We start from the raw sequence: 18,898 nt of genomic DNA on the forward strand, positions 1-18,898 counted from the left end.
CTGGACAGAGGGTCCCAGAGAGCGGGGCTGGCAGCCTATCCTTAGCGCCGTCATGATTTAGAAAGGTGAGTGGGCAGTAATGACAGGGAGGGAGATATTCTAGAAATAAAACGGACGGAAACTGCGGTGGCCAAGGTGAAGGAGGCAAAAGTGACCTCACTGTTCAGGCGAGCGGCCGGTGGGACAGGGGGTGTGTGGGGATGGGGAGGAAGGCAGCTGAAGGGAGGGGCCTGTGAGATCATGGACTGGAATGGCCTGGGGGCTCTGAGGAAGCAGCATCTCCCTCCTCAAGATGGAGGCCATGTGGGGGTAACAGACCCTCTATGTGAAAGAGGTTCGCGGTGGACACTGCGGACAGGCGCCTCCAGACCACCAAGCCTGGAAGCAGGCAGGCGAGAGGCCCTCGGCTTGGCGGTCTGGAGGCCAGCGCTGGCAGACAAGCCACAGCCATGTTTCCCTCTTCCTTCCCTCAAAGGGAGGGCACAGGGGCCCACAGGCCAGGGTTAGCACGGACATTAGGGCCCTTCGCTCCCTGCGTTCTGTGGCAGAATGCTCACCTGTGTTTGCTCTGCAGCCACGGTGCAGTCACCACCCAGCTGGCAGCGGACGTGCCTGCCTATCTAACCTCTAAAGGAAGCAGCCACTGAAGGCCCTCAGGACCTCCGGGGGCCAGTCCCGAGAGTCCAGGGCCTCCCACAACGGCAGCTCGCAGCGTCCTCCAAGGAGGCTGGCTCTGAGAACCCAGACCTAGTGAGGTGGACTCCCTCACCAGACCCAACTCCCTCGGACTTCGGCCAGCCTTTCCTCTCCAGGCCACCGCCACACGTGGACGATCAGGAGAAGCCAGAAGCCAGGCTCCTTCCTCCTCAGACTCGAGAGGGACAGAAATCTAACCAGGGGGACATCTTTGCTACTGCTGCTCAAGACTCATCAAGGTCACTTCAAACTGAACTAAAAATTGCCTCTAATCGGGTAATGGTGAAGGAGATGATCAATCGCATTGGCAGGTTCGTCAGGATTGGCAGGGCCCTGCCCCGATGCTCAGAAGCCCTGGTCATGCAGAGGGTTGAGTGTTGGATCGCTGACGGGAAGGTGGGCGGTTCCTGCCCACCAGCCTCTCATTGGGAGTAAGAGGAGGCAGTAAAGATTTACAGCCAAGAGGCCCTGTGAGTTGGAACCGACTGGCCTGCGGTGGGTGCATTTAATGTCTGGTTTGCCTTGTGCTAGGAACACAGCTAATTGAATCTTACGGTCCAGTTGAACTGGACATGTTTGTATAGACATGGTTCTTTTGATTCAAAATCCCTAAGACAAATAATCGGAAGACTAGTTCTTCCAAGAGACCATTTGGACACAAAAGAAAAAGCCACAGAGGGCTTTTAAAATCACTTAGCCGGACAACTGTGGAGGCGAGGGGGAGGGAAGAAACAAGGGAAATGAACATTAAACGGTCAATCTTGGTAATAAAAATGATGGAAAAATCAATAGAATTCTCCCCAGACTGGGTCCTCCTGTAGGCACACTCTGACCTGGTGATTCTTCTATGAACCACACCAACTGAGAGGTGAGTTAAGAAGCATGTGTGAGACTTAACTGTTCGGGGCTTAATGATAGTTAAAGACCCAGAACATCCTAACAGCAGGGAACCGGGAAGTCTACCGGTCCAGTGGGATACAAGCAAAAACCCGAACCCCCATTACAGACACACACAAGAGCCCTCTTTCCCCACCCACTATCCACTGTCGACCGTCGGGTCGATTCTGGCTCATGGTGACTCTACAAGACAGAGCACACTGCTCCCTAGGGTTTCCCAGGCTGCAACTCTGGATGGAGATGGGCTGCCTCATCTGTATTCCTGGCTGGGTTCCAACCACTGACCTCCTGGTCGTTAGCCCGGAGCTTAAACCCACCAGAGCTCTTACCTCTGTGGGGCAGCTCACTTAGTCTGGTTTGACTAGAGAAACAAATCCAGAGACACTCATATGTACAAGAAAGAATTTTATATAAAAGAGCAATTGTATATTGAGAAAACATCCCAGCCCAGATCAATCCCTACATCCAATTTTAGACCATATGTCCGATAATTCCTCTTCAGACTCACACACAATGATGCAGAATGCAGGAAGATCGCAGACCAGTTGGTGGAAAATCTTGTGGATCCAGTGGCGGTGAAAGCATCTTAGTGTTGGTATGGGTCTCCATGTGGCTTCTCCAGCTCCAAGGCTCTGGCTGCCATCAGCAAAGCTCCTTGTGGCTTGTCAACACAAATGTCAAGCACAGAGTCTGTGTGTCCCGCCTCCAGGGAGGAAGACAGGAGTTCCCAGAATCTTCCCAGAATCACACAGACGCCTCATTGGCTATGACCTGATCGACAGGTGAGACTCCACCCCTTCCCTCAAGTTGACAGGAGATGATGTAACTGCCACACTCACTGAACTAAGTTGATGTGACCACAGGCATATTCACAGATGGCCTCCAAGGGACAAGGAATGACATCCCCATTAGTAGATGCCGTACTGTCACGTCTGCTTCCGATGCAAGGAAGAGGATCACCCACCCCATAGAGTTTCCTAGGCTGTAGTCTACCAAGGCAGGGCACCAGGCCTTGTCTTTCTGAGAGCCGATGGTGGATTTGAACCACCAACTTTCTGGTTGTCAGGTAAGCGCTTTAACCATCACACCACCTGGATTCCTTAGATTTCGTTGGCAGAGTTTATTTTTCATTGTCCCTCCAATTGAATAAATATTATCTATATCTCTCCCCCCATACTTCCTACTATAAACATATTCAGTGATAAAATCCACCCCCAAATGATTTTCTTTTAAATACTTACAAAGGTAACCTACCATTCGGAGGGGGCTTCAAAAAGTCTGTGAAAAAAGTGGAATTTAAAGATCTTGGAATGGAACATGAATTTCTTCTCCCTCCAAAAACCTCTCCCTCCATGCAGCACCCTCAAGGTCAGAGAAAGAGAAAGAACAAGAAGGACTTGAACTTGGCCAACTCAAGGCGCTGTGCCCTCGGACAGCACTGGGAGAAGCCATTCAACCCACGCTCCAGAAATCTCCAAGCCCTCGATGGGTCCAAAGTGTGGCCCTAAAGTGCCCTGCAGCTGCCAGGTGCTGTCGACGCAATTCCAACCCATGGACACCTAAAGAGGGAAAAAGTCCCCCAGATTCTTGTCCCTTTCAAACTCGGTGTGACCGTTGTTGTTCACTGCCATGGTCAGGTCAACCTCCAACTTATGGGAACCGCATGTAGCCATGCCCACGAGTGACTGCCGACTGGATCACTGTGGTCTATGGGGTGTTCATTGGCTTCCAGGCTAATCTTCCACATTCACCTTCACCTGGCAGCTCGGCCGACACCTGTTCAGCATTGAAGTAACACCTGAGTCTCCACTGGTGCGCAGTGTATGGCTGCTGCTGTTCCGATACGATTCCAATGCTGCCTTTAGGTGTCATCGGATCCGTTCTGACTCCGAGTGAACACAACAGAATGAAATCCTGCTGGTCCCGCACCATCCTCTCGGCTGCTGCTGTTTGAGCCCACTGTTGCAGCCACGGAGCCAGTCCAGCTGGTTGAGGTTCTTCCTCTGTTTTCACTGATCAGCACCTTTCCCAAGCATGCTGTCCTTTCTTCAGGGATCTGCCCCTCTTGTTAACATGCCCCACGTTTATGAGACCAAGTTTCACAATCCTCGCTTCTCAGGAGTATTCTGCCCGCGCTCCCGAGACCAACGGGAGACCAGGAACAGTCCGCTTTATTTTCAACAATTATTTGGAAAGTGGCCCCTCTCTTGTTTTATGAAAAGCAAGTAACCGCACTGAGTGAAGTCCCGAAGACGAAATCATTCAAGGTGTACGAAAGCAGTGTCTAGCTGCTGACTGCTCGCCCCCTCGTCATCGAAGACGGAAAGCTGCAGCTGTCTGCTCAGGACCGATGTGCAGCTGGGAAACCCGGGGGCTCTCCCCTGTCCCACGGCGTTCTGAGTCGGGATGGACTCAAGGACACTCGGGTATCTTTCCTTCTGCTCTTTTGGGTTCAGCTCCTCCCCGAGGGCAGCAACAGCCCACTGCCTGGGAGTGCGACCTGACTCAGGGGGACCCCAAAGTGTGACCAAGGGGAGCTGCCCCACAGTGGTTTCCTCGGCTGTCTGGCCTTTCTTCCGTGGTGCAGTCGGGTAGATTCGAGCTATGGATGTCACCCAGGCACTTTATCTGGGAGGCGCGGCGGCCTATTGGGTGATGGGCTGCTAGTGTCAAGGTCAAGAGTTCGGGACACCAGCTGCTTGCTCCATGGGAGACAGATGAGGCTTTCTGCTCTCCTAAAGCAGCTGCCGTCTCAGAAACCCACAGGAGCGGTTCTGTGGGTCCGCCTGCCCTCCGGGGTCGACGTGAAATGGATTGGACTCCGCGGCGGTAATTTCATTTGGGAACTTCATCCCCGAGGGGGGGGGCCCTTTGTGCAACCGCATAAGTAGGTCTCCACCTCCTCACCTCCTCGAATCAATTCTTTGACTACCTAATACCTAGTTTGAAGCCACATCAACTGCTCTCACGTTACAAAGCAAAACGACACAGAAACCCGGGGTGAAGTTGGGAACAGAAAGCAAAGCCCGTTTTGCTTGGCAGGCTTCCCCAGAGCACATGCATTATTTGCGATTTCTATATAAGCCCTGGCGTTCCTCTTCTGGCGCGAGACAGCTTGTTTTTGCTGGCACTGCCTGGAGAAGACCAAGATGAAAGGGAAGCCAGGGCCCGTGTGTGCAAATACTTAGGGGGCTCCCAAGTGGAAAAAGGAGGCGAGTCTGTCCTGCCCATGGTTCCAGAAGGCAGCCTGAGAAATAGAGGTGAGCAGCTGGGGGGAGGCTGCCGAGGGCAGCGCCTGGGAACCAATGGCTTCCTTTTATGGAGAAAACTGCCCAACCCTTCAAGTGCTTTTGCAGCAGAGCCTCCTGCAGGGGGGCAGGGGCCGGGCTCAGCCAGCTTCCAAGTTCCCTACTCCAATCGGGACCTCCCGTCCGGAACCCGATGTTCAGGGGGTCAGTGAGAAAGGCTGGCTATTGGCCTCGCGAGTGTGCCTGCCCACGTACCGGATGCCTGTGAGCAACCGGGTGATTTCATTCTTGCCCCGCAGCATGCATCCCTCTGCTCCCACCAATGCCACAAAGGCGTGTGTTGTAAACTCGGGGTCCGAGGAGAGCGACTTGTTGCCCCTCGGGGCTGGCCCTTTCACCACACCAGCAGGCTTTGGAAACTCGGAGCGTGGTGCTGCGGTTGGGTGGTGTTGAGTCTGTACTGACTCACAGCGTCCCGACGCACAGTAGAAGGAAGCACAGTCAACTCTGGCTCAGGGAGTCACAATGGACTCAATGGTGCCCACACACCAGCGCCGCCATTTGCGTTAAACTCAACCCAAGCCCGCTGCCATGGAGTGGGTGCTGAGTCGTAGCGACCCTATAGTACAGGGCAGCCCCCGAGAGTCTCTGAGGCGGGAACGCTTTACAGGATTAGAAAGCCCCATCTTTTCCCTAGGGAGCAGCTGGTGGTTTGGAACTGCTGATACAGTGGATCTCAGCCCAATGTGTAACCTCTGTGCCACCTGGGCTGCTTTCGTCTTGGTTTCCTGGAATTGGTTAAGTGACTAACAGCGTCTTGTCTCCTCCATTTCTGGGTCACTGGAGAGCAACACCAAAGGTTCCATGCATAGTCCAACGTGAATATGACTCTCTCTCACTGCTCTGGAGTTCATACTGGTTCATAGCCACCCCTCAGGTTTCTGAGATGGTAACTGTTGACAGGAGTAGAAAGCCCAGTCTTTCTCCCCAGGAGCTGCTGGTAGTCTCGAACTGCGGGCCATGCAGATCGCAGCCCAGCGTGTCAGCTCGCTCCTGTGAATATGAACAAAGCTCAGGCAAACTCTCGATAGCTCGTCTGTTGATGAATGACAAAACAAGCCGGTGTTTCTTTAAGACTGGAGGCCGTGTGAGTATCCCGACCAGAAATCTATCAATGACACCAGGAACTCCAGAGCAGCAAGGGGATGAATTAAAACCAGTTCCCAGAAACCGCATACCCGGGTCCGTTGGTCCAAGTTCAAGGCCTCTTCTTTGTGCGCACTCCCTTATGTTTTCAAGAGGTTCCAAAACAGGATACAGCTGGAGAAGATGGCATGCCACCGTAGGGTACGTGAAACGCCACAGGGGAAAAACAAGCCCCCTCTTTGTCCCTGCATCGGCCATACGTGATCGGATTGCTCGCTGCTCTCACCTGATCACAGGCAGCCCAGGGTCTGGTTTCACGTCGCCAGGCAACACCTGCAGGCGCCTGTGAGAACGCAGCAAGCCTGCGATGCCGAGAAGCGTGGTTTTGTGCGCACCAACACGGCCACAAAGGGCAGGGTAAGCTGAGTCTGTCGCGCAGGGGTATTAAACGCAGCTGAAGCCGGGCTCCTACAAAGTTGAAAGGCAATGGACTCCGCCCAGCAGGCTCGCTGCAGTTAGGTAGGTGCAGTTAGGTAGGTAAGAAGAGCCACCCACGTGCTGGAGCAGCAGTGCATTCTGGGCTTTTCTGTTGGTTGGTTGTGTGTTGTGCCTTCCTGTACCCAAATACGGATCGAGCATTCATGAGACACTGTGCTAGACTCAGGGACGGCAGTGCTGAACAAAAGACCCTTCCGCCCCTCCCAAGAAACCTCCACCATCATGGTTCTCCCGGTCTGGAGTTGCTGAAGGTAGAGGCGGCTAGGACAAATGCCACCGGTTGACAACTGGTGAGGAGTTGGGGGGGGGGGGGGGCCCGCACAGGGTCAAAGCCGCCTGCTGCTCACGCCTCGTGGTTCCCGCATCACCTGAGTTCACCTCAGAAGAGTCCTACTGGCCTGCTTTCAAACCGCCACCCCGGGAAACCCCATAGCAACCAAACCAACGGAATTACATTTAAAGGAAAGGGGGCAGGAAGAGAGGGAAACGGCCCTGTGGACACACTCTACTCAGCCACTCATGGGGTTCACCCTGACCAGAAGTCACCAGCTGGTAGGCCGGCACGTGGACAACAGGGACAGAGTGCACACATGGAAAAGAGACAAACAGTCCTGCAGACGTCTCTTCTGGGGGAGACCAAGGCTCTCAGAGAAGAAACAGGTGTTTCCTGAGAGGGGTGGCGGTCCTATCTTGAAAGAGAAGTTCAGCAGCCTCAGGCAGTTGCCCTTGTGACCCGGGGAGTCGTGCTTCAAAGCCAGAAGAGCTACTTTCAAGTCCAGAATGGATTTTCTGTGGGGGAACAAGATCTGTGGGGAGGGCTGGGCAGTAGCCTCTTGGCCTTTCCCTCCTCCAGGGAACTGGGGGTGACACCAGGGGCTGGGGCTACGTTCAAACGGCATGTTTAATATAAGCCAAGACAGTGATAGCTGGCACCACGAGGGAAAGGCCCATTCCCCAGTGAGCTGCGAATGAAACCAAGGTCTACAATTCAGGGGGGAAGCTGGACATAAGAAAGGTGATTCCTGTAACAGGTTAAGAATGCGATCCTCTAAGAATCACATCTGCTTGAAGTCACGTCTGCTTGAAGTCACGACATCTTGGACTCCCCCGTCCAGCTGGGGGTGGGGTGGGGCCAGGAGGACCGGAAACAACACATTACCAGGAGCGGTCTCTGCACCCAGGTTTGCAGGTGAGGAGCACAGATGTTCACTGTGAAGTTGAAACCCCAATGCCGAACTCACTGCCATCGACCTGATTACGGCCCACGGCGACCCTCGAGGAGAGGGCTTCTAAGAATGTGACTCTTTAGGGGAGCAGAGAGCCTCTTCTTCGCTCCCCTGGAGCGACTGGTAGTTTCCAACTGCAGTGACCAGCTCACTGTGTAACCACGCTGCCAGCAGGCCCAGGAAACCCTGTGGGGCAGTTGTACTCTGTCCCCTAGGGTCACTGTGAGTCAGACTAAACTGGACACCACGCAGCCACTGTTCTAATTAGCATAACAAAGCTGGGTTCCTCTAGTTAATGAGCTGCTCCGCTGAAGTTGGCTCCACAGAAGTAAGCCCCCAGATCAATATGTCAGGCTCCCCCACCACCCCACCCCACACTGGGGAAACACAGAATTAAGGGCGTGTGAGCAAGTCATTTAAAACCCGAGGGGGAAGGAAGGGGGAGAGGAGCTGACATCAAGGGCTCAATAGAAAATAAATGTCTAGAAAATAATGATGGCAACACATGTACAAAGGTGCTTGATACAATTGACTTAGGGATTGTTACAAGAGCTGTAAGAGCCCTCCATGAGATGTCTAAACAACTCCAATAAGAACCCAGGGAGGGGAAAAGCTACAAACCTGACCTGCCAGCACCGGGCAGGGCAGCATGGCTGCCGCAGGCCCGACCACGCCTGGGGCCCATCTCAAAATCAACAAACAGCCGCCCAGTGCACTTATGAAGCCCCAGGCAAGGTTTGGAGCGCTCCCTGCGGCAGTGAGGGAGGGCTGCAGGCACTTAATGAACAAGCCAAAAAGGTTTTATCAGCATCGAACAGGAGTTGTCTTCTATGTAGTCACCTGGAAGTGTGTGTGTTGGGGGGTGGGGTGGGGGGGACCTAACATGCCCACTGGATAGCTATGAGAGCCTGGGGACACAGGGGTTCCACCTTGGGCTGCGCTGCAATCACAAGTTTCGAAGTTCAAAACCACCAGCCACTCTGCGGCAGAAAGATGAGGCTCTCTAGTCCCGTAAAGAGTCACCCTCTCAGAAACCCACGGGGCTAGTTTTACCCTGTCCTAAAGGGTTGCCATGAATCTGAATCAACTCGATCGCAGTGAGCTTGGCTTTGGATCGCTATTAAGAGTTTTTTGGTCGAGACAGCCCCAGCTCAATGCAGAGGCAGGGCCCTCCTCACCATTCTCTTGAAGGACAAGGCACACTGAAGCGCACTCTTGCTCAGCACCCTGGCCCCCAACCCTGCTGGGGTCAGAGGCAATGGAACAACCCCAGGGCGGAGGACAGAACCGTGTCTAGGGAAATCAGTATTTACCCTCAGGGCTGACCAGGGGAAGGAATTCCTTCACAACTGAAGGACATAAGCAGCCCACAGGGGGAAATACCTTCCCTGTGATTGTATGCAAATTCAGGCTGTGAGTCCCAGCCTCGACCTTCTCCTATCCACAGGCAAACATGAAGCCCAAGCTCGATAACCAGCCGGATCCAGCCTACTGGGTCCTGTCTATCCAGACCTGGGGCGAGTGACCGACCCTCCAGGGCAAAGCAAAGCAACTCCCTTTTATTGCCCAGCGAGCCTCCCTTTAGGTGAGCCTCGTGTGGATCTGCTGCTGGACTTGAACCTTAGACTTTATGGTTAGCACAGTAACACCAGGGCACCTTCCATAAGGCCCCCTCCTCCCTCTACTGCCATTGTCTTGATTATGACTCCTAATGAACCTCTGTCATTGAGCCATTCTTGTCTCACAGGACTTTCTCTAAAGGACAGGGCAGACCTCCCCCTGCAGGTTTCTAAGACTGCTCCCAGAAGCAGAAAGCCTGTTCTTCTCCCCAAATTCATTGCCATTGAGTCGATTTCAACTCATAGTGACCCTACAAGACAGGCTAGAACGGCCCCTGTGGGTTAACCTGTAACTCTTTACTGAAGTAGAGAGCATCACCATTCTATTATGGAATGGCTGGTGGTTTTGAATCTCCTTCTGAGACTAGAGAGAGTAATTAGAGAATCGCATGCTTCGCACTTTTGTTGGCCCCTACAATTCTCAATCTAACCACCCTTCGGCACCCAGAGATCCACCCAGCCTTAGACCACAGGGAAGGGCTCTTTGAACTCATCACCCCTTACAAAACACATGCAGTCTCTGTGCCCTGGCCTTAATTTGATCTCATGTCACCTTCCATAGGCTCACTTTTTGCCTCCCCCAAGGTAGAGAGCCCACGTGCAGGTACCATCCCTTAACTTACTTCACCTTCCCCCAGAGCACGAAAATGGAAAATGGCGTTGGGTGAGGGGCTTGGCCCCAGAAGTCTCAGAAAGTGCTGACGCTTGAGTTGATTCCAGCCAGGGAAGAACAAAGCGAGGGGCTGGGGAATTTGTGTTGGGCGCGTGCCAATGATTTGGGTGGAAATGAATTGAAACCCACACAGTAGGTCTGTGACACTATATATTTCTGACTTCATATCGAGCCTGGGGAGTTCCCGCTGTAAGGCGAGCCTTCCCACCAACTTCAAAAGCAGCTGCCCGCAGGGAGTGGCTCGGTGGGGCACCGAACTAGACGAGAAACGGGTTCCGCATGTTGGAAGAATCCTATCTGACCCGAGAGAGACTCTTTTCACAGCACTCACCGCCTTCCCTCACCCCTTGCTCAGAAAGGAGCCAATGTGCTGTTTTCCCAGTGACCATTTCCCATCGCTTCCACCGTCGCCGCTGTGACCACAATGCCACGAAAGCCACCTGGCCCCGTGCCATCATCCCACGATGGTTTGCAGATCAGGTGGTGGTGACCCATGGGGCTTTCACGGGCGGATTTTTGAAGGGAAACCTCCAAAGCTTTCCTTCCTAGTCCATCTTAGCCTGGCAGCTCCTCTGGAGCCTCTTCAACATCAGAGCAACGGGCAAGCCTCCACTGAGAGATGAGTGCAGAGGTGAGGACTCGAACCTGGGTGGGAGGCAGGGGCTCTGCCACTAAGCCACCACTGCCCCCGTACCTTCCACGGTGATTATCAACTTATCTGTTTAACTCGTGCCCACGCCCAACAATCAGATGAGAACTCACCAGTATCAGAAGGAGTCTACACCACGTGGGCTTTCATGAGAGACCTGTTACTCAAGGTGCTGCTGGAGGGGTGCCCAGAAGGCAGGGTGCAGCCCACATCCTGCCCAGGCTGACCCTCTGAAATATAATCAAAGCCATGGAATTGTAGGTGCAGAAATGGTTGAACTGCTGTATGTTCTGTGTATATTGTCAATGACAAAACAATTAAGTAACCTGATCAAAAGGGGAAGAATATAATACAGGATTTCAAATTCTCATGGAATCCAGACTTTCTGGAGTCACAGAGTTCTGGATGAATCTCTAAAATGATTGCCCTAGGGGTGAGGGAAAAAAAATGATTGCCCTACTGAAACCTCAAATGAAAACTAGCCCCGCCCCCAGACCCAAACAGCTGAAGAGGGATGTGTCTGCCTTAGGTACTGTACTCATTCAGGTGTTATCCAGAGGGGACCCAACTATCCACAACTCAAAAGGCTAGGTGGGGGTGCTCTGGGGCAGGGGTCTTATAGTTACACAAATTGAAGGCAGTAATCAATGTCGGTGAATAGGACAAGCCAGTTGAAAGAAAGACAAAGAATTCACATGTGCTGTTAGATAAGGAGTTGGGAGAAGGCTGCGACCATTTTTAAAGTACTGAGTTCCAGCTAAGGATGTTTACAAAGGAGAAAAGGTAGCTTCGGGACTAGGGAGCAGAGGGGCTGCCCAAATGGTCGGATAAATCCTTCCTTTTGTAGCTAAAAGAGGAGCCCTGGCGCCAGAGTGGTTATGCATTGGGCTGCTAATCACAAGGTCAGCAGCTCAAAACCACCAGCCACTCTTTGGGATAGCGATGGGACTCCACACTCGCGCAGAGTGAGTCTCAGAACCCGCAGGGGCAGCTCCACCCTGCCCTGTAGGGCCTCTGTGGGGCGGCATCGAGAGGGTGGCGGTGAGTTTGGTATGGTTTGTGTTTTGGTAGCTTGCTGGCTCTTCTTGTTGTGAGCATCACACCGGCAGGGAGGACAGCCTGTTTCCTGCGGTTTGCTGTTTGTCTCCAGCACTTGGTCAGGACCTGGGGGTGGGGTGGGGTGGGGGTGACTTACCATCTGTGATGATGACAGCTTCCTCCTGGCCGCCGGGGGCCGCCTCCTGGAGGCTGTGTTCCTCCTGCTCGGCTGGGTCGGTGACGGGGGACAACTGCCCGTTCTTCTGCAGGAGCTGCGGGGACGACAAAGCTATGTGAGCGATGGAGTTACACAGGACCCCGGCACTTCGAGACGCAAAGCCCGTGAAGGAGGAATGCCGAGGGAGGGACAGGGATGCACCCCCAGGACCGCCATCTTTGATTCCTCCAAAGGAAGGATCGGGGTATTGTTTCCAAGGACACAGGGCTCCGTCCTGCAGCAGGTGGGCCGCCAGGCTGGAGACCTGTGCACACCGTCCATTCACTCATTCTCCCGAACACCACGCCTGACTTACACACCCACAGGCCCAGCCCTGCAGGTGTGGTCCATGCTGCTTGGGCTTGCTTACAAACTCTGCGGGAGGGAAGGCTTTTTAAAGGACTGATTTTGTTCTAAAATACTGCTCCCTCGTGATTAGGCTTCTGGCATTCCAAGACATGCAACCAGAATGCCCTTTAGAAGGGAGGTGATGGGACTTGGCCTTGCTTACGCTGGGCTCGCATCAGGAAAGACCAGTCCCAGCCAAGGGCACGGTATTCGGTACAGTCGAGGCCCTCCGTGGGACGCGCCGACACAATAGCTGCGACAGTGAACTCCAACATGCCAAGGAGCAGGAAGGAAGATGGCGGAAGACAGGCCAACTTTCCACCATGAGACCTAAGGTGGCCATGCCTGAGGCGGCGGCTTCTAACAACGTGACTGGAACAATAACACGTATGACCGACCGTGTCTTTCCTTGTGGAAGGTGACAGAATGGAGGCAGATGGAGAGCAAGGGACAAGAGATAGAGGGTTGGAACCGGCTCTGGTGTTTCGAGGGAATATGGGCAGAGCTGTCAGCTCCCGGGGCACAGGATGTGTGAGGAGGGCAAGGGGGTCAGACAGAAAAGGGGTGAGGTCATGAGATGGGGCTGCCAGAGTGCCCAGAGTGGAGGGAACGAGGAAGGGATCTGCCGCCTAGGCTGCCATGCATTTCTGACTGTTCAAGGATGCTATCCAAGTGGCCATCCACAGTCCTCGCCACAGATGGGGGCAATGTTCGGCCTCAGAAACAACAAGCCCAGCGGCGTGCCTAGAATTATTTTTTTACTCTTATAAATACAGAACACAGGCAAAACTATGATTGAAGCATTGAATTGTATGACATGTGGAGGAAGTATGAAAAAAAACCTGTTATAAAACAAAGTTTTGTCAATAAAAACCTACACAATAACCACAGGGAACGAAAGATTCTGAGACGACTTTGCGCACACGTCTCCTTCGTCAGGGATGGGTGGCGCTATCCTGGCTGGGTCACACGGGGACAGCGTGCAAATACAGAAGGGTGGAATCAGCTGGTCACAGGTCCCACGGCTGACCGGCAGAGGGGCTAGGGTGCCAGGGCCAGGTCTTGACACCAACTGTGGCCAGGGCTTTCCCAAGAGACTACCAGTCTTCTTGAGACCTTCAACAACACCCCAACCCACACTCCCTGCCATGGAGCCGTCTCTGACTCACAGTGACCCTATCGGACAGGGGTGAACTGCCCCTATGGGTTTCCAACACTGCTTACTCTGCACGGGAGCAGAGAGCCCCATCTTTCTCCCCATGAGCAGCTGGTGATTTCAGACTGCCCAGCTGTGGTGAGCAGCTCAGCGCTGACCACTGAGACTCCAGGGCTCCTCCTCCAACATACCAACACCAGGAAAAGCCAGTTGCTATGTAGTGGAGTGCTGGTTACATGGAGGTGGGCGGTCGGCATCCACTCGGAGGCAGTGTGTTTCTGTTGGATGGCGTGATCTGACTCACAGCGTAGATCTGGGCTCTGAGATCACCAGGCCTTTCTTTGGAGACAGCTTTGCGTGGACTTGAACCTACAATCTTTGGTGATCGGCCAAGGTGTTCACGGCAAAACCCGGGGAACCATAGACATCAAGTTTCGAACGACACTCCAGCCAGCACTCCATCTGGAAGACCCCTACGCCCCTACCCGGCCCACCGGCCCCCAGAGCTCGCTGGCCAAACCACTGCCTTAGATCAGAGCTGGGAAGAGACGGTGGGTTCAAGACCATCAGTCTACAAGCCCTGAGCTCATCAGCCAAATTGATTCCACCTGGCCATTCCGGGCTCCCAGCAAAGCTGTCCTTCAACCGTCTGAGCTTCCTGCTGGAATGTTAATACTTCCAATACAGATGGACGACTTGGCGTCAAAATGCCCCCGCCAGGTCCATTTATTACACACAGCTCTCAGATTCCATTTCCCCTCAAAGTCTCCGCTTACCAGAATATGAAAGATGGGAATTTTAAATGAAGCTAAAGATAAAAGGGAGCAGGGGGAGCGCCCCCATGCTCGTCAGCATTGGTGCCAGCATCTCAGATCTCTCGGTGTGCACTGAGTGAGACAAAGAACATGCACCAGCACCCGGACTCCGGCTTGATCGTGGGCCATGCAGGAAGTCCATGAATCTTCCCCCTGAAAAATGCTGACTAGGGCTGGCTGAATAAGGCCAAACCAGAACAGCAACCAGACTCCTGCCGCAAGGTCGGGGCAGTCAACGTGGGTCAACGGTGGCCTCTGTTTAGGAACGAGGATGCTGGGGTGCTAAGGCATGACTCTTACCCAATAATCCTTGGGAAATGGCTCGTCATCTGTTGTGAACCCCCTTTATCTAAAGCCAAATTCAGTGACTGTAAAGGGAGATGCTCTCTAAGACACGGCTGTAACTGCTGTCTCAGTAACAGAGTGAAACCCATGAGAGGCAGAACCTGGGAAAGGCAGAAATCTGCCAGAGAAGGTATTTTCCACTAGAATAGTGGTTCTCAACCTGTGGGTCGTGACTCCTGGGGGGGTCAAATGACCCTTTCACAGGGGTCGCCTAAGACCATCAGAAAACACTTATTTCCAATGGTCTTAGGAACCAAGACACCTCTCTTCTATCTGTCTCCAGGCAGGTCTGTCCACATGCAGATACACCCACATACGAGTACCCAGCGTGAAGACTGTTACCCATGTTGCACGATGCTTAAAGACAAAATTTCATTTATTTGTCATTAGAAATAAATATTTCACGGTATATAATGACATTATTTTTGTGATTCATCACTATGCTTTAATTATGCTCAACTTGTAACACTGAAAACATATCCTGCCTATCAGATATTTACATGACGATTCATAACAGTAGCAAAATGACAGTGATGAAGTAGCAACGAAAATAATGTTATGGTTGGGGGGTCACCACCACATGAGGAACTGTATGAAAGGGTCTCGGCATGAGGAAGGTTGAGAACCACTGATCTACAAGGACACGGGAGATTTCGCACAAGCTTCTGCACGTATCAAGGACCCTAACCCACGCGCACAGCCATGCAGATTCTGCTTCGTTTCCTAGCTTGTAACTCCTCAGGGTAGCAGGTTGCCGCATCTTCTCCCGCAGAGAAGCTGGTGGGTTTGAACTGCTGCTCTTTGGGTTAGCAGCCACATGCTTAACCAGTGCACCACCAGGCTCCTACGTCCAGCACTGCATGATGGAACTGTCTGGAAGCGGCCAGGAATGTGTGTGTGACGTGCTGGGGCCTCTGAGCCCTGGCTCACCGCAGAGAGCATGCTGGGACCCAAGTCTGGTCATGCTTGTCGAACCCGAGCTAAGCACAGAATCAGACGGATTCGGTTTCAATCACGTCACTGTCGTAAATTGTCACCAGGTTTAAGAATGCGTCAAGGAGCTTTCTGGTGTCCAGACAGTTGGCTCCGTAGTCAAAGGGGAAGACTGGTCCCTGTAATTCTTGTTATCACATTTGGGGTATCCTGAGGAGGGCTGGCAGTCCTCCTTGGGTTTAGGAATGAGTTTCCATCACCTAATGCCCTTCCTGTGGAGCCCTGGGAGCCTAAGGGGTCCTCCCCCCTAGGGTTCCATGTTGGGCTGTTTCACGAGAGGTGAGCAATGCAAAACCACCCACCTCTTCATAGGAGAAAGAGGACACTTTTATAGATGCTCCCACACAGATTTAAAGTCTGAGAAACCCACAGGGGCAGTTCTACCCTGTCCAATAGGGTCCCCTGAGTTGGAATTGACTCTATGGCGGGCGGTGTTTGGGGAATGTCCTTCGTTGTGCGGCCATCACGGGACAGCCGTGGCTTGAACAGACTGCCCTGTTCTCCCAGTTTGACAGGGTGAAGCCTGCCCTGTTTCCAGCACTCCTGCCCTCTTGTTTGTCCCAGACACTCGCTCTTGTCTCCGTACTGAAAGTGCCCACAGAAGACAAGGTGAATACACATAGCTAGGCCACAGAGTGTCACAGGCAGGTAGGCACCTGGTCCCTAACTGGCAGGTTGTCTATTTGAATCCACCCCGAAGAGCTGTGGAGAAAAGGCCTGGTGATCTATTTCTGAACCACCACAGCCCTTGAAACCACCACCACCCCACGGTGCAGAGGCCTACTCAAATACACGGGCTTTCTGTGAGTTGGAAATCAACTCAACAGGAACTCGTTCCGTTTGGGTTTGGGAATGTCCAGACTCACCCTGAGCGGCAGAAGGATTTGAGAAGAAGTCGGTGAGCTGAGAGGGCCTCTAATTCAAAGAGGGAGAAAGAGTCTCCGGATTTCAAATGAGGAGAAAAAAGGAACCGCCTCCCCGCCCCCATGCACTTCTCCACTGGGATGCGTCCTCCGATCGCTTTGTCCACCTGTCTTGTCCTTCGTTGCATGAACCTGGTTCTTTCTTCGGCGAACAGAGCTGGATGGAAGACGTCCTCCTCGTGCTCCAACATGGTCAACACCAGGAAACCCGTTTCCCAGGGGGTCTGCACTTCAAAAAGTACAAACGCCCCCGCGAGCCAATCAAAACCCTAAATGTTTTCAAGCTTCTATCCTCTGTGTGGGTCAGCCAGAGTTTACTCCCGTCGAGTATTACCACATTACAGCTAAGTGGGCCGTTAAGAAAAATCTCAGACGCTTCTAGCAACAGCGTTTCGCTTCTGAACGGAGAGAAGCCAACACGGCAGACAGGGCCCGGGAGAGATGACCGGCTGTGCCCACCGTGCCCAGCCTCACCCCTGAGAAGCCAACACGGCAGCCAGGGCCCGGGAGAGATGACCGGCCGTGCCCACCGTGCCCAGCCTCACCCCTGCCTTCCGGTGCCCCAGGACTGGGTGTACGACTTGCTCGGAACCCGCCCAGGCAGAATGGGAAGATGGAAATTCTAAAGAAAATCCAAATCTATTGAGTCTGAAAATAACCAGGACAGGAGAGCTCTCCAGGGCTGTCAGGGCTGTGGGGAAGAACCTGGCCCCCCACGCTGCCCCGCCCCCCACCCCAGCTCCGATTCCCCATGGATCATCAGTGCAGGTGCAATGGGCCCGGGGTTCCCCCAGTCCACGCACTCCCGCCCACCATAACACGTCTCACCCAAGACCCACTCAGGGCACCCCCTAGCCTTTCCAAGGCAGTTGTCGTAAGAGAAGCTGTCTGCCACCTCTCACCCCCGGCAGGGCAGTTGGTGAGCCCGCCCTCTGCCCTTTGGGCTAGTATACTGCCTAGAACATCATCTGAGCACCGTCCTCCATAAAGACCCAGGCTAGGAAACCCTACGGTGTAATTCCACTCTGTAACGTGTAAGGGTGTCCTGGATTGAAATCAACTTAGCTGCGGGTTGAGTTCTGGGGGCACTGGGCAAGAACCCGGTTACCATGAGGCTGGCTCTGCTCCATGCTCGGTGGCAATCCCCATGTCTGAGAAGAACCACGCTCCAGGCCGTTTTCAAGGACATTAAGGACTAACGCCCTCTGCTGCTACTGGAGAGGTCGGAGCCCACCCAGAGGAGTCGCGGAAGTAAGGCATGGGGATCCACTTCCAAAACAGTGTCGGCATTGAAGATGCCACAGAACACAACTCCACCCGGGCACCCAAGGGTGGCTGAGGAGGGGTTGGCTGAATGGGCTTGTTTGAACTGGTGGGCGGTAAAACACACGCAGAATGGTTCTACAGCCGTGGCCATGAAACTCTAAGCTCATTGGCATCGAGTTGATGCTGACTCATAGCGACCGAATAGGACTCACAGAGACCCTCTAGGACAGGGTAGACCCACCCCTGTGAGTGTCTGGGACCATGACTCTTGATGGGAATAGAAAGCCCTTCTTTCTCGCTCAGAGGGCTGGTGGTTTCAAACTGTGAACCTTTCGGTTAGCAGAGCAACATATAACCTCAATGCCACCAGGGCTCCGTGATTGTGGAGGAAAGAGAAATACAGCCACAGGGCAAGCGCAGGGCTTCGCAGAAACGATCAGACTAAAAGAGACATTGGTAGGCACATTAAACCCTGTGGCCAAACTCATGAAGAAAATCTCTTCAATGTGTTTCTTTCCTCGTTGTAAGATAAAGTGTTCAAAGAACAAATAGGATTTTTAAAAAATCAAACAGATGAAATAACCATTTTTTATTTCAAACTAATCCCAGTAGCAGAATCTGTGAAATCCATGTCTGTACACTGTGTAAGCCCTTGGCCCAGTGAGCAAGAGCCGAAGATGGACTTTTAATTGATTCTACGAAATGGGGCCAAGTCTGACGGCCAAGTCCACACTGAGGGCAGCGGTGGAAGCAGAGCAAAATGCAAACGATATTTTAAAAATCTTGGTGTCAGAAGCAACACTAAGCCCACCAAGCCCACCGCCTTCAAGTCCATCCGAACTCATAGTGACCCTCTCTAGGGCTTGAAGGTTGGAAATCTATAGGTGAGCAGAAAGCTGGTGAGTTTGAACCGCTCACCTTGCAGGCAGTGTTCAATGCTTACCTGACAGCCCCACCACAATTCTCAATATACATAGTGGGATCGTCCTAGTACACCTTACAGGCATTCAGATTCTAAAGACCAAAGACAAGCTCACTGCCACCGAATAGATCCCCACTCATAGCAACCCTGTAGGGCAGGGAAACTCGGTCCTTGTGGGGTCCCGAGCCTGTTACTCTGAATGGCAGTAGAAAGCCTCCTCCTT

General features: G+C 53.1%; 1 protein-coding gene across 1 annotated transcript in view; it reads right to left on the bottom strand.

The window, feature by feature from the left end:
• AKAP12 (A-kinase anchoring protein 12) overlaps positions 1-18,898 on the bottom strand; it is a 104,316-nt gene that overhangs the window by 29,243 nt on the left and 56,175 nt on the right. Inside the window, exon 2 of the mRNA XM_075554376.1 lies at positions 11,848-11,962. Within this exon, the coding sequence (XP_075410491.1) occupies positions 11,848-11,962 (115 nt within the window). The remainder of the gene's footprint in view (positions 1-11,847; positions 11,963-18,898) is intronic.

Source organism: Tenrec ecaudatus, chromosome 7, assembly GCF_050624435.1.
Source record: "Tenrec ecaudatus isolate mTenEca1 chromosome 7, mTenEca1.hap1, whole genome shotgun sequence".
Taxonomy (NCBI): Eukaryota; Metazoa; Chordata; class Mammalia; order Afrosoricida; family Tenrecidae; genus Tenrec; species Tenrec ecaudatus.